This window comes from Cariama cristata, unplaced genomic scaffold (genome assembly GCF_000690535.1).
Source record: "Cariama cristata isolate BGI_N322 unplaced genomic scaffold, ASM69053v1 scaffold16640, whole genome shotgun sequence".
NCBI classification, from domain to species: domain Eukaryota; kingdom Metazoa; phylum Chordata; class Aves; order Cariamiformes; family Cariamidae; genus Cariama; species Cariama cristata.
In genome coordinates this window covers 42,227-54,702 of record NW_009593100.1, presented here as the reverse complement: position 1 = coordinate 54,702, position 12,476 = coordinate 42,227, and the positions used below count along the sequence as shown (strand labels likewise).

The 12,476-nt window shown below is 39.2% G+C and overlaps 1 protein-coding gene across 1 annotated transcript in view; it reads left to right on the top strand.

The window, feature by feature from the left end:
* Positions 1-495: 495 nt before the first annotated feature.
* The window catches only part of CARF (calcium responsive transcription factor), a 25,317-nt gene continuing 13,336 nt past the window's right edge, over positions 496-12,476 (top strand). The window contains exons 1-6 of the mRNA XM_009709003.1: positions 496-606; positions 2,005-2,226; positions 3,351-3,471; positions 5,717-5,846; positions 7,423-7,507; positions 11,960-12,149. Coding sequence (XP_009707305.1) covers positions 496-606; positions 2,005-2,226; positions 3,351-3,471; positions 5,717-5,846; positions 7,423-7,507; positions 11,960-12,149 — 859 coding nt within the window. The remainder of the gene's footprint in view (positions 607-2,004; positions 2,227-3,350; positions 3,472-5,716; positions 5,847-7,422; positions 7,508-11,959; positions 12,150-12,476) is intronic.

The following is a 12,476-nucleotide window of genomic DNA, read 5'->3' as shown; positions in this document are numbered from 1 at the left end:
ATAACCATTTAAAACAAATGTAATTTACTTCAAGATGGCTGCATGACAGGGTTGGGTAACACAAATCCTGTCTGTTCATTAAGGAAGTAGATGACTAATATTTTTGTAAAGCAGTGCTGGCGTATCTTTAAATACCAAGTGTTCTCTAGATGTGTATTGTTATTAGTTGAGTGCTTGTGGACATATTTAGATGAAAATCATGAGTGTATGTGTGTTTTGTATCTGTGTGTGCAATGACAAGTCGAGCCAAGTGTCTTATACAAGAGGCTAAACCGTACTCCTGGAGCAACACACTGGAATTTTTCTGCAGTGAGTAATAAAGTGATAAAGAGACAAGCATTTCGTGAGGACTTTGCTGTTGGCTTGCAGCAGTGTTAGAACTTGTAAGACTAAATTTGTAAGACCAAAAATAGAAACGCTGCAGCAATGTCTTGGTTGAGGCTACTATACAGAAGACTGAAATAAACTTTTGTAACTTTTTCAGGTCATCTTATAATGGAAGAAAATGGAGCTGACCATGACATTGCTATGGAACGATTTAATGATTTGTTCATAGTCAATTGTAATGGTACAGGAGAGTCAGAAACAAATGATTGGGTTTTTCAGGTGAGATATGAATGTCTTGTCTGTGTAGATGCTTTCTTTGTATCCTCTCTGATAAATTTACAGTATGATATTTCATCAATGTGTTTTTTCTTACCTTTATAGTAATACATTGTATCTTAAAAAAGTACAAAAGTTCCTTCTCTTGGATTCTTGTTCAAAACGTTCAGTTTTGAACTGGTGAACATCCAGATGTCACATGTACTGACAACCTTTAGTAGTTATATTAATAGATCCTGTTACAGTGCTGAAGAAATATATGTTTTATTGTGTTAACAAAATCCTTTAATAAAAGAATACTTGATGACATACCTTGAAGTAGGAGGGGTTCAGAACACTTGAAAATCAGGTCAAATTGCTTAGTGACCAAATGTGGCAAATAAGAGTCGAGGGACACAGGACATCTGTGTAGGTGTTGGGGAAGGGGAGTCTTTAATGTATTTATTATCAAATATTGCCAGATATTCCTAGTCAGAGAGATTTCTGTGTATAAACGTTCTGCAGATTACTTCAGCTAACGTAAAATATCATTCAGGTAGTGATTTAATAGTGTGCTTATGGTCTCTGCACAGTGTCTTTAACACAACTAGTGCAATTTATTTCTTGCTGCTTTTCTGATGTAGTTTACAGTACACAGTTTCAGCACAGAAGATTTATACCTGCAGAATAGTCTGACTTAATATTAAAATTTAGAAACATTTTTCCATACTCTTTGGATTTGTACTTTACAGATTTTTGTAGCAGAAATGTCAGAGTTGTTTGTGAGATTACTGCAAGGGATACAATAAATTGCACTCATTTTGCATTGGCCAGATGGCAGCCTGATGTGATATTTTACACAAGCACTGCCTCTTTTCCATTATTTTTACATGTTTAATATTTGTATTGTCAGAGTTTCAACAAGAGAGATACTTGTTTCTTCTGTGGTAGAGAATTAAGAAAATGTATAGAGATTTTTATCTTCATAGCTAAATGCATGTATCTAAAGGCTGAGTGGAGTAGTATCTAGGATTTCTTTTGAAGTCAAATCAAGTTGGTGGATGTTTGGTTTTGGTATAAGTTTTCTCAGTTTCTGAGTAGACTTGAGATGTTTTAAAGTGATGAGTGGTTTGGGGAGCAGATTTTGGGCGTAAGGGATTTTGTTTCCCCTTAGTAGAGAGAGTTTGTTGTAGGAAGCAGAAATATGAATTCATTTTCAGCATGGAAATGGAAAACAAAAGTAGAACTGCTAGTGTTAGCTAGTAGCCTCTTGATCAGAAGGACAGGAGCTCCCTATGAGTATACTATACAGCACACTGGTTTTAAATGTTCTTTTCTTTCTCTCTCTCTTTCTTTTTTTTTTTAAATAGAGATTGCTGCTCACTGTTAAAGTACGTTTTGCTGTTTTTCCTCTTGTGAAAGCATCTAACCTGCATGGATTCCAGGGATCCATTGTTTGGACAGAGTGACTCTCCCTCAGCCTTGCCCATCGCAGTACGCCTCTTGGGCAGTTCTCCATCATCAGCTGCGCCCGCGCGGCCACCGCAGCCGCAGCCTCACTCTGCAGAGGACTTCCACCTGGTAGACCAAACCAGACAGCCTCTCTATGAGCTGCAGCCCCTAGGAGCGCCCAGCGCGTCCATGGTGAGTGTGCATGAAACAGGGCAGGTGGTGTATTCACAGAGGAGGGAGCTCCTTGAAGAACTCTTTTACATGGTGGTTGTTTGTTGTAACAACAGCTGATTCAGACTTTATCTCTAGCAGCAAGGTGAAGCTTTTCAGTGATTCATTTCATGTTCCAGTTACCCTTCCTCAGGTAGCCAAATCCTGGCTCCAGCCGTTACTAGTTGTATTAAACAGCAACTTATGTCTTTTGTCCTTATCAAGCCTGGATGTTACTGTGTGATGAGATCTCATACTTCTACCACTGCTGTTTTCTCTGTATTCCCTGGATAAGTCTCTCTGTGTTTTTTTGGGGGAACTGGAACATTAGCAATAAACCAACCCATTATGTCTCTCCTTCCCCCCCGCCAATTAATTTGCTTAAAATATTGCTCTGTAATTCTTAACACTTATTTTGTAAAAGGGTAACACTCTCACCTAGAGGTTTTAGTTGGCATGTGTTGTACTGTCACTAAAGACCCTTCACCCATTTAAAGTATAATAATTCAGAAACAAGATGGTATTTTATGTTATTCTAGGTTTTATAACATTGTTGGGAACAAGTCCTTGGTAATTATGGGAAAATATACCAGAAGGAGTTGTTTAAGTTTTCCAGAATTCTAGGAGATTTAATTTGTGGGGTTTTTTTAAGTCCTGGAGCTTTTCTCCTATCTGCTTTTGCATAAAATGCTGCCCATAGAGGTGAGTTTCTTAGGAGTAAACGTCAAAATTTTTGTTATGACTAATGCTACTAGTCCATGAATGGGGTTACAGTGAATCCAACTATGAATGGCTTTCAGGTTTTTGATAGCTTTACTAATAGTGTTGTAAGTTTCAAATAAATATGTAATTCATTGTAGAATCCTGTAAATTTGGGGGTTTTTTTCCTTAATCAATTAAAGGGCTATTTTAAAAGGGGGAAAGTAATTTTAAGAAATTGACAGTAAATAGGCGGTTTCCTCATTGTGTGAAATGAAGTTAATTTACAGGCCCTAATTCAAACCAAAATATTTCCTTTTCTGGTAATAAGCAAACACGGTCATGCTGCATGATGATCACCACACAAACTAGTGCCGTTCATGCTTTTGTGTGTTCATGCCTTACAGATGATTGTTGCCAGCCAGTCAGAAAATGGACAGGTGCTGCATGTCATTCCATCTGCCCAGCCAGGAATGGCCCAAGTGATTATTCCTCAGGGTCAGCTTCTGGATGTGACCAGCATGCAGGGTAAGTTTAACCTGTGGGACTTGAGGGTGTGTATTCCTGTGACTAAGCATATCTTGCATGATCTCTTTTTAAGCACCTTTCCTTAGTTGGTCATAAGACAAAAATACATACTTACTGAATCTACTTTCTGATTTTGAATCTGGCACCCCACACTCCACATTTTCTCTTGGGTGAAAGCCTTATGAAATAAGAGCTATTATGCTCGCTTTAGATATGGGATGGATAGATTGAGATATCGAGCACATAGCTGCTTCTTGCCTTCTTTGCCATTAGTAAGGATATTTGTGCCAAGTCAGACAGCTGTACTATCAGCTTCAAATTTTCACTATTTCTTACTCATTTTGAGTGAACTAGTTATTTCATGTAATGCAGATAGAAGAATTAATGTTCTTCTGGTCTGTTCCAGAGATCACTGGTGATGATGCATCTTTTGTGAAGTCAGGAATGAAGTACCTAGATAGAGATTCAGCTCCCAGAGGAAAAAAAGAGAGATAACTTTCACTTCATTGCTAAGTTTTTTCCCTCAGTGTTTTAATTGTCACATTTTAAGTATGTGACGAGATGCACAACTAGAAGCGCAAATTCTAAGCTTTTCTCCAGAAAAGGGACATACTGAAATCTGAAAGCATTGATTATTTGCCTGCAAGCCTTGCTGGATGGTGAAATGCTGTGTAATAGTTTGCATTCACAGAATAAGACCGAGAACTAGGTTGTCACATTTTGTTAAACTCTCCAAGGTTTTTTAAAGTGTTTTTTAGGTTTTTTGTATAAAATTCTCAAAATCTGAGCAAAGTCTCAAAACCTGAGCACTAGTTAAGTGCTGCTGTGGAATGAGAGCTCAGTGGTAAGACTAGAGTCCTGATACTGGGCGGATAGAAAACAGGGTTGGGATTCGAGTCATGATCCAGCCTTTTTTAGTTACGGTTGGAATATGATTTCATGACCTTGCATTGAAAGGCTTGCTCCTACCCTAATGCTAATCCAGGGGTAAGACCACCGTTTGATTACAGTGTAGTCTGATGTGACTTGAAGCTGACTGTGAGCCTTTAGTTACTAAAGAACTGCTGCTACTTTTTGTAGGCAATAAATTGCAATACTGAATAGTACTTTTGTATTCCTGTTTTTCGTCCTGCATGGGGCTCCCTGTTTGCAAATATCTCAGTTTCACAGGATTTGAATACATGTTCTACAACAGTGCTACAGGGTTTTTTGTGGGTTGGTTGGTTTGTTTTCGAGAGACTGACTGTGAAAAGACTTTGTAGTTATTTGATCTTTAAAAGACAGTTAGGAAGACTTGTCAGTGGTTTACTGTGGAGATTAAAGGGGAAGGAGAATGGACTGTCAGGCCTTGAGTTTCACTTGCCTGCACATGGAGGTAAAGCATGAAATGGCACAGGCTTCAGAGTAGACGAGTGTCTTAAGGGCACGTCTGTGTAGAAGGAACAAGTGCTCCGAGCTTTGAACCAGGGTGGTGTTACTCTGAGGTACACATTTACGAATCTTCTGGCATAAGCTTTCTAGTGGAGTGATTTCTGTACTGAGTCAATAGCTTATCACTCTCTCTTGGGATGGGGAAAAGAAGCTTTCATAATCAAAGGGCAAAAATCCCACATCAAAAGAGAGCACCTTTTTCTTTATGTTGAGACCAAAGTACCAAATGTCTGCTTTCTCAGTTTTCCATTATGTTTTTGTTTAACTGTACACACAGGCTTCAATCTAACAGTATTTTTTGGCTTATGGTTTGCTACCTGTTATCGAGGAAGGATAAAACATTTGTTCTAACAGCATGTCAGATTCAGTTACAGGAGGCCTGTTTTTTCTTGTTTAGGTGTTCTTTTCTAAGTACAAAGCAGTATCGTGATCTCCTTTTTTCTTGCTTTAAAAGCAACCAGTGTGTGACTTGCAGCTGAACAAAATAGTTGTGCAATCCTGCATGGATTTGTGGAAATGTAAAGCAGAGTAATTTACAAGTTCTTCTGATTATTTGCTTTGTTTTTGAAGGATTCATTAGCAGTAGCATGATTACCAAAGTCCTTGAGTACAAACAACCTTATCAAGTGTATCTTCGTACGTGTGCCTAGAGTTTGAGTGTTAATTCACAACTATTAAACTACTTTATCATCTAGAAATCTTATTTCATATGTCAAGATTCTTGCTTTTGCAACACACAGAGTTTAATCATAGCTTGTCATTTCTGCGTTCTGACTTCAGTTACTAACCAGAAGGCTGTTTTATTTTTGCAAAGATGTTTCGGAAGAGAAGTGTGGTGATGGGAACTTGCAGACTGTGGCGGTGGCTGCTATAGCAGACAGTGCAAGCAGTTACATTCTACATCCGCAGGCATCTCTCACCGTATCGAAAAAAACAACCACCAGGTAGGTCAGGAGTTAAAAGGATGAACAATCACTTTGATCCACTGTTGGTACTACCCTTTTTTCTTGCAGTTTGTTTTTGCAATGGCTATCACAAAATTACCGTGGAATGGAGGTGATGAACCCTTAGTATTAGTGAATTATGTCTAGCTAACTGTGTTTGCAGGCAGCTTTTGTATATGACAAAGTGCTGGAAAAAGCAATTAAAGTACCTGTATTCCAGAGAAAGTTGGATGTATTCTGACCAGAGCAATAGGCGGGCATTTAAAGTAACACTACAAATTACTGAAATTACTTCAAGTAGACACTGATACTGTCAACCAAGAGTTGAATGTGATCCAGTGAAGGAACTGCAGGGAAAGTTGAAGTTGGAAGGAGCAGAGTTTCTTGTATGAGTGTATTGAAACCTGTGTAAACCATCCTCCCACAAGAAGAGTTGATTGTAGAGATTTATATTTTAAGTAGAGATGTCAATAGTTGGCATTAACAGGGAGAGCCTAGTCTTTGTTCTGTGGATAACTTCTTCAGCTTTCTTTGATAAAATGTGAGAAAGTAGATGCTAATGGTGTGTTTCGGTGGAAAACTAGACAGGCAGATTGGTTAGCAAAGTTTCTAAAGTTAAAATAGTTATGTTTTTCTTCTCTTGATAGCCACCTGATTCTGTCCCCATGCTAAGTGATGCCTACTATTTTAATTCCTGAATACTCTGGAATTCTTTTTTGCTTAAAACCAAAAAAAAAAACCCCACAAAAAACCACCAAACAAACCAACCAACCAAAACAACAACAATAAAAAAAAAACAACCCCACAAAAAAACCCCAAAGAAGACGTTTTCTTTGTGGACTGCAGGCTGGCTTTGCATTGGTTTATGCTCTTTTGAAATCAAGATGTGGAAGAGCACACATTATATTCAAGAAACATTTAAAATGAAGAAGAACAATTTGTGAATGTATTTTATGAAAACAGTCTGCACATGTTAGAAAAATAATCCTGGAAAGGAAACATATTTTTATGGACAGGAGGTGATGCACTTGAGTTTTGGAATAATAAACATTGAGTAAGCATTGTTTCTGCCCCAGGATTTAGGGAACGGAGAAACTAGATACTTACTTAAAATAGTTCTTGGAGCTGGTTTTCAGTAATTTAAAATATACTAAAATGTGCAGCATTCATCAAGTGGTCGATATTGGTTTTAATCTTTAGCAGTCTACATAAGAAAATTATCAAGACAATTACCTGGTCTATTTCACCATGTTTTGTCTGTTGTTGTCAAGCAACAATACTGAGAATACTGAATGCTCAGAGGTCTTCTGGAATGTACAAAACTGGTTTTTTTAAATACTTATATTTACTGTGAATTATTTTAACAATGAATTACCATATGGGCAAAATGAACCCCAGGTTTTTGAGGCAAGTTGATACAATAGCTATAATTTGATCATATGCTGTATGCATATACATAATACATGTATGTATGTATATACATAATACACCAATTTGATGTTACCTGTAGTTTAGACTAAATTGTTGCTTTCCTGGTTGTCTGTATAGACTGCTACTATATTTTTTTATTTTTCAGGGTAGTGGAAGATCCCTTTCCCATCCCTTTCCAGCCATTGCCACCAAATACGCCTGCATGGGCGCGCCGTCTCAGGAACTGTGAGGTGGGCTGCAAAGAATTCTGACTTGATCTTTTATCATCTAGATCTACGATACTGATCCTATTCCATGAAAGGAATAATTTGTAGTTGTGGAAGTTGGGACCAAGCTTCCTGGTATTGTGAAATAGTACTGTTTCTAGCTGGTACTGTTACCATATTTAAAAACATAAAATGCTGTGAAATCCCTTCCTTTTTTTGGGAATGCTAGAATAACTGGCCATCAACAGCTCCTGGATTAAAAAAAAAAGTGCTTCTGAAATCTCAGTGTCATACAGCGCTGGGAAAAGCCGTTGTGGGCCGTGTTAGAGTTCACTCTTGAACTACAGTGCAAGCTGTGCTGTCTTCTGGTGAGCAAACTGGGTTTTGTTGCCCTTAGTGATCCATTAATTAAAGAATACAATTGCTTTTGTATGGCCTAAGTCTGCAACTGTTCATATTAGTTTGTGTCATCATGTAGAAATCAAAATCCATGTGACTCACCAGGGTCAAGTCTGGGACTTGGAGCACCTTGATGTCAGTGTTTTACTAAGGATTTCTATTTTAGATATTCTCACAAATTTATTTTTTTAGTGTGCTGGCATGGTTGCCTGTGCTTGTTTTCTCTTTTGTTAAAAAGTGCTCTGTCTTTATTCCCTGTGGTGGCTTTTGACCTAAGCAGAACTCTCTTATTTGCATATTGTTAGATGTCTGCAGAATGGTCCTGATGACTGGGGTGCTATCAACAGCGAGAATGCATCACAAATCATTTAAAAGGAAGGGAGGGAAATGGGAAGATTCTTGAGAGAATCTTTCTGCTTCTTTCTGCTCCTTCTTTCTGCTGCCAGACTCTTCCTGATAGATGTGTATTTTACTTTTTCTTAATGCTCTTTTAAAGAAAAACCCATACTGTCTCTAGCTGGTTCTGCTCTTTAGATATGCATGCTGTTTGAGGGTTTGACTATTGGCTTGGCCACTGGTAACTGGAAATTGCAGTTGCAGGGACTTAGAAATTGAATTTCTTTCTGTATCTACTTAGAAATAATTTTTAAATTAACTAAACATACTAATCTATTCCTCTTTTTTATGCCCTTTATTTCATACAAATGTCCGCTATTCGATCCACTTAAACATTAAGAAGTCAGAAAATTAATAACGTGAGTTCTTCCATGGTGGAGATACCATTTTCACAGAATAAGTCACTTAATTCAGTTGGCCAGTTAGTTGTTAAAGTTGGGTAAAACGTATAGCCCTTATTGCTGTGTTTTTAGCACTATGTGGCACATACTTCCCTGTTCTAATTCATGTAGCTTATCTGAATCATTTATTGTTGGTTTTGTTTTATAGGAGGACTTCTATTATGATCTGCTTCATCTGTCTAATTCTATTACAAGAAATTTCACCTGCTGTGTTTAAAATTTATAGCAGCAGCATTTATGGAAGAGTTCTTATTTTTAAATAAAAGGAAATCAAAATATTGTCTGTTTGTGTTCTGAGGATATAAACATCTGCCTCTGCTGTTCAGCAGAACTATTGCCTGTATGCATTAATCTTCCTCATTCGTTTAAAAAAAGAGATTATTTTGTTGCTCTTCTCCCTGCAGAGTCAGCACATCCGAGGAGGAATAATGCAAATTCTCTTCCTCCTTGTGTGTTACCAGCCGAGTTGCTTTGCTGACTTCATCAGTTACACAGTGTAAATCCACTGGAGACTGCTAGGGTGCACTTGCCTTTTCATGGGCACGGACTAGAGGCAGTGGGATTTTGAGGTGTCATTTATCTTGCAGGTGTGACTGTCTTGCAAAATGTTTTGTTACCAGTGACAGGGTTGAAGGGTCCAACTGAAATTTGGAAATCTATTAGAGGGGCAGATGAATATGGCACTCGCAATTCCACTCTTTCAGTCACTTGCCAGAATAGAAACGAACTTAAACAGCATTGAGGGGGGGGTGTGAATTTCACAGGAGATGCTGGCAGATGAAGTGGTGGCATAGCCTGAGTACATGCTGCCGGTCATGTATCCCAGGGAGCTGGCCAGGACTGAACCTGAAAGAGCAATGACACCTTCGGCGTTTAGTACTGCAGGCAAATGCAGAGCTGTAAAAGCTGCAGCTGACCAAAGTTAGCACTAAGCTCTGTGTTTGGTGTTGATTCCCTGACTGCCTTGAAATGTTCAGCTTACACTTGCTGTGCCTAGACAGTGTAACGCCTCTGGTATCCTGCTGCTGTTTGTTCACTCAAGGAAAACTGCAGACTCAATGTGTGTACTTTCGAGTAAGCTTTTATGTACCCTTGCTGAGATGAAGCCAGAGGGGCGAAAAGAAATTGCTCCTTTTTTTGGCTTGAAGCTTGTCTGGAGTTAAAAGATTTAAGTAATCTGATACTCTCCAAGGCAATTACATGTTAATAACTTTTTTTTTAATCCACTTTTTATTGTCTATAGCCTATTTAGTTTTCAGCAGTCTGATCAGAATGCATTTCCAGCATGTATCACCATACTGAAATAGAGTGTAATTAAAAACTGCATTAATTAATCAACTGTACAAAGCTAAGTTCATTTATTTGTGTGGAGCAGATGGTCTCATTTTTCCATTTGTTCCTACTTGGGAAGCTCCTAAAGAGCAGAAATTGTATGTGCTGTATGATTTTTCTTTTCTTCCTCTGCTCCCACCAATTTTTCGAAAATAATCTGTCTTGTGCAGAAGTAAAACCAGAATAGGAGACAGTGCCTTAGCTGTTATTGCTACTTTTCTGGCACAACAGTTTTATTAGTCTTCTCATCTCCCTAGGATAAGGTTGATGACCTATTTATAGTGACAGGTAGGAGATATGGAAAGAAAAACGCTGGTCACGCAGTATTCACTGTGGAGTGGTACTGTAATCCCTCTTGCGAAAAGTAGCATCCCAGGTTTCCGTGAAGAAGGTACTTCTGGTGCTTCTCAGGCTGCTTTGCTTCTCCTGGATTCTTCAGATCAAGTTTTGGACAGAAATGTTATTTATAATTTCTGGCTAAACAGTTGCCAACTTCTCTTTCTCGCTGCAGCTGTGTGAGTGCAGCCGATGCAGACTTAACTGCTGGAGCAGTGTGCTGGCAGTGCAGTGAGCTCCTGAAGCGTAAGCAACTGTTATCTCAGAGTGATTCATGCGACCGATGCACACATAACCCTCTGCTTTTGGGCTTGCGCTAGCAGCAACGCTGTGCTGCCGGTGGCCCAGCTCATTCACAAGGTGTTCATTTGTTCTTTGTTGACTTCAGATCTTGCTAACCACAGATATCTTGCTTTTCTTAGGCGACTATGATTCAGATTTTATGCAGTTGTCACTAAACTATTTGTGTCATAATAATCTTGGAGACACTTGCTGCTTTTTTTGTTGGTATCATTTAAACATCTGGCTGCTCTGTCACTGAAGGTGGCAAAATAGATCCGTCAGACTTTAGTACTCATTCACTATGCGTTTGCCCCACAGATATGCTGTAATACTGAGCTCGCAAAGTACTCTGGGTGTTACTTCCAGCTGCTTGGTCAGCCTGATCCTGAGCTGCATAAGAACAGAAGTGGGCATGGCATTCTGAATTCGGATGGAAAGCTCTTCTCTGTCCCGTTGCTTTCGCTGCTTGCTGGCTGGCCCTGGTAAACCAGCACTGAACCAGCTGTGATGGCTCTGAATAGCTGAACAGCTGTCACAGGGGATGTTGCAAAGTCAGCAAGTTGTTTGTGGAGGGTTTTGGGCGTTTTTTGTTTTGGTTTGGGTTTTTTCGTTTGTTTGTGTTTGTTTTGGTTTTTTGTTTTTTTACTTTGAGTCAGGTTATATGCAGTTTTCCTGGAGTTGCCCAGAACTTAGCAGAGTTCATTGAAACTGTCATCAGCTTACACATGTCAAATCTGGTATATTATGTTTCTGTGTAGTGTTGAGAATCAAAAGTGCCTTGAAGATTGGGAGGCATATTATGTGAGACATTCAATTCGAAGTTAGTGCACTAAGTGGGTGAGGCAGTTACTGGTGGTATAAGCAGGTGTATTCTGCTCCAGCTCAGTGCAGCATGTGTGTGTGTTGAAGTAGATAGACAATTTTTAGTGCTTCAGAGATTCTCTGTGGGAGTCAAGTGAAAGTGTTTGCCTGAGACAAATTTGTCTAGGAGGTGACTGCAACTGAAGTGTGTGTTGGGGGAAACAGCAGGAGCGAAGTTGTCCTATGGAAATCAGAGTTGGCAGTAACTGCAGTCTTTTCAGGGGTTCTTGGTGTGCTTAGGGTCTTGGAGGGCTGACAAACACCTCACCTCAGTGGAGACTGCTCTGGTGTTAGATCCTATGGTAAATCTATTCGTGAGGATACTAGTGTGGGGAAAAAAGCACAGAATGCCAAAAATCTGAGCCTGTGTCCTCACCTGTCAGAGTCCCTGACTGCTTTTGTTTTCTTGTGTAATGTTCGGCAGTCAGCTGGGTGAATAATCCTATTATTTCACCTCCTTTCCATGCAGAAAATTGGGGACTCGTACCGCGGCTATTGTGTGAGCGAGACAGAATTAGAGAGCGTTCTAACGCTACACAAGCAGCAAACACAAAGTGTGTGGGGGACGCGCCAGTCTCCGAGCCCAGCCAAACCCGCCACACGGTTGATGTGGAAATCTCAGTATGTCCCATATGATGGGATCCCCTTTGTCAATGCAGGTAACTAACTTTTGTTTTAATAACTACTTTCAAATTTTCAACATCAGGTGCCAACTGACCATAAAGAAGGATCTTTATGGTTTTCCTTAGTGGTGATAAAGTCAAGGCACAAACATTAAAAAAAAGAGCAGCTTGGGCACCTCCATGACACAGTCTGAAGGAGCTTGTTTTCCTGAAACCACAGGCTTATGTTTTGTTGTGATTATTTCCTTTTTTTCTTTAGAAGTAAATTAGTTAAGTATCATTTGATGGGGGTTTTGTGATGAGATCTTTAGGTGGAGGTCCCATCTGCTCCAATCAGGACATGAAAGTTCTCATAAGGGTAAG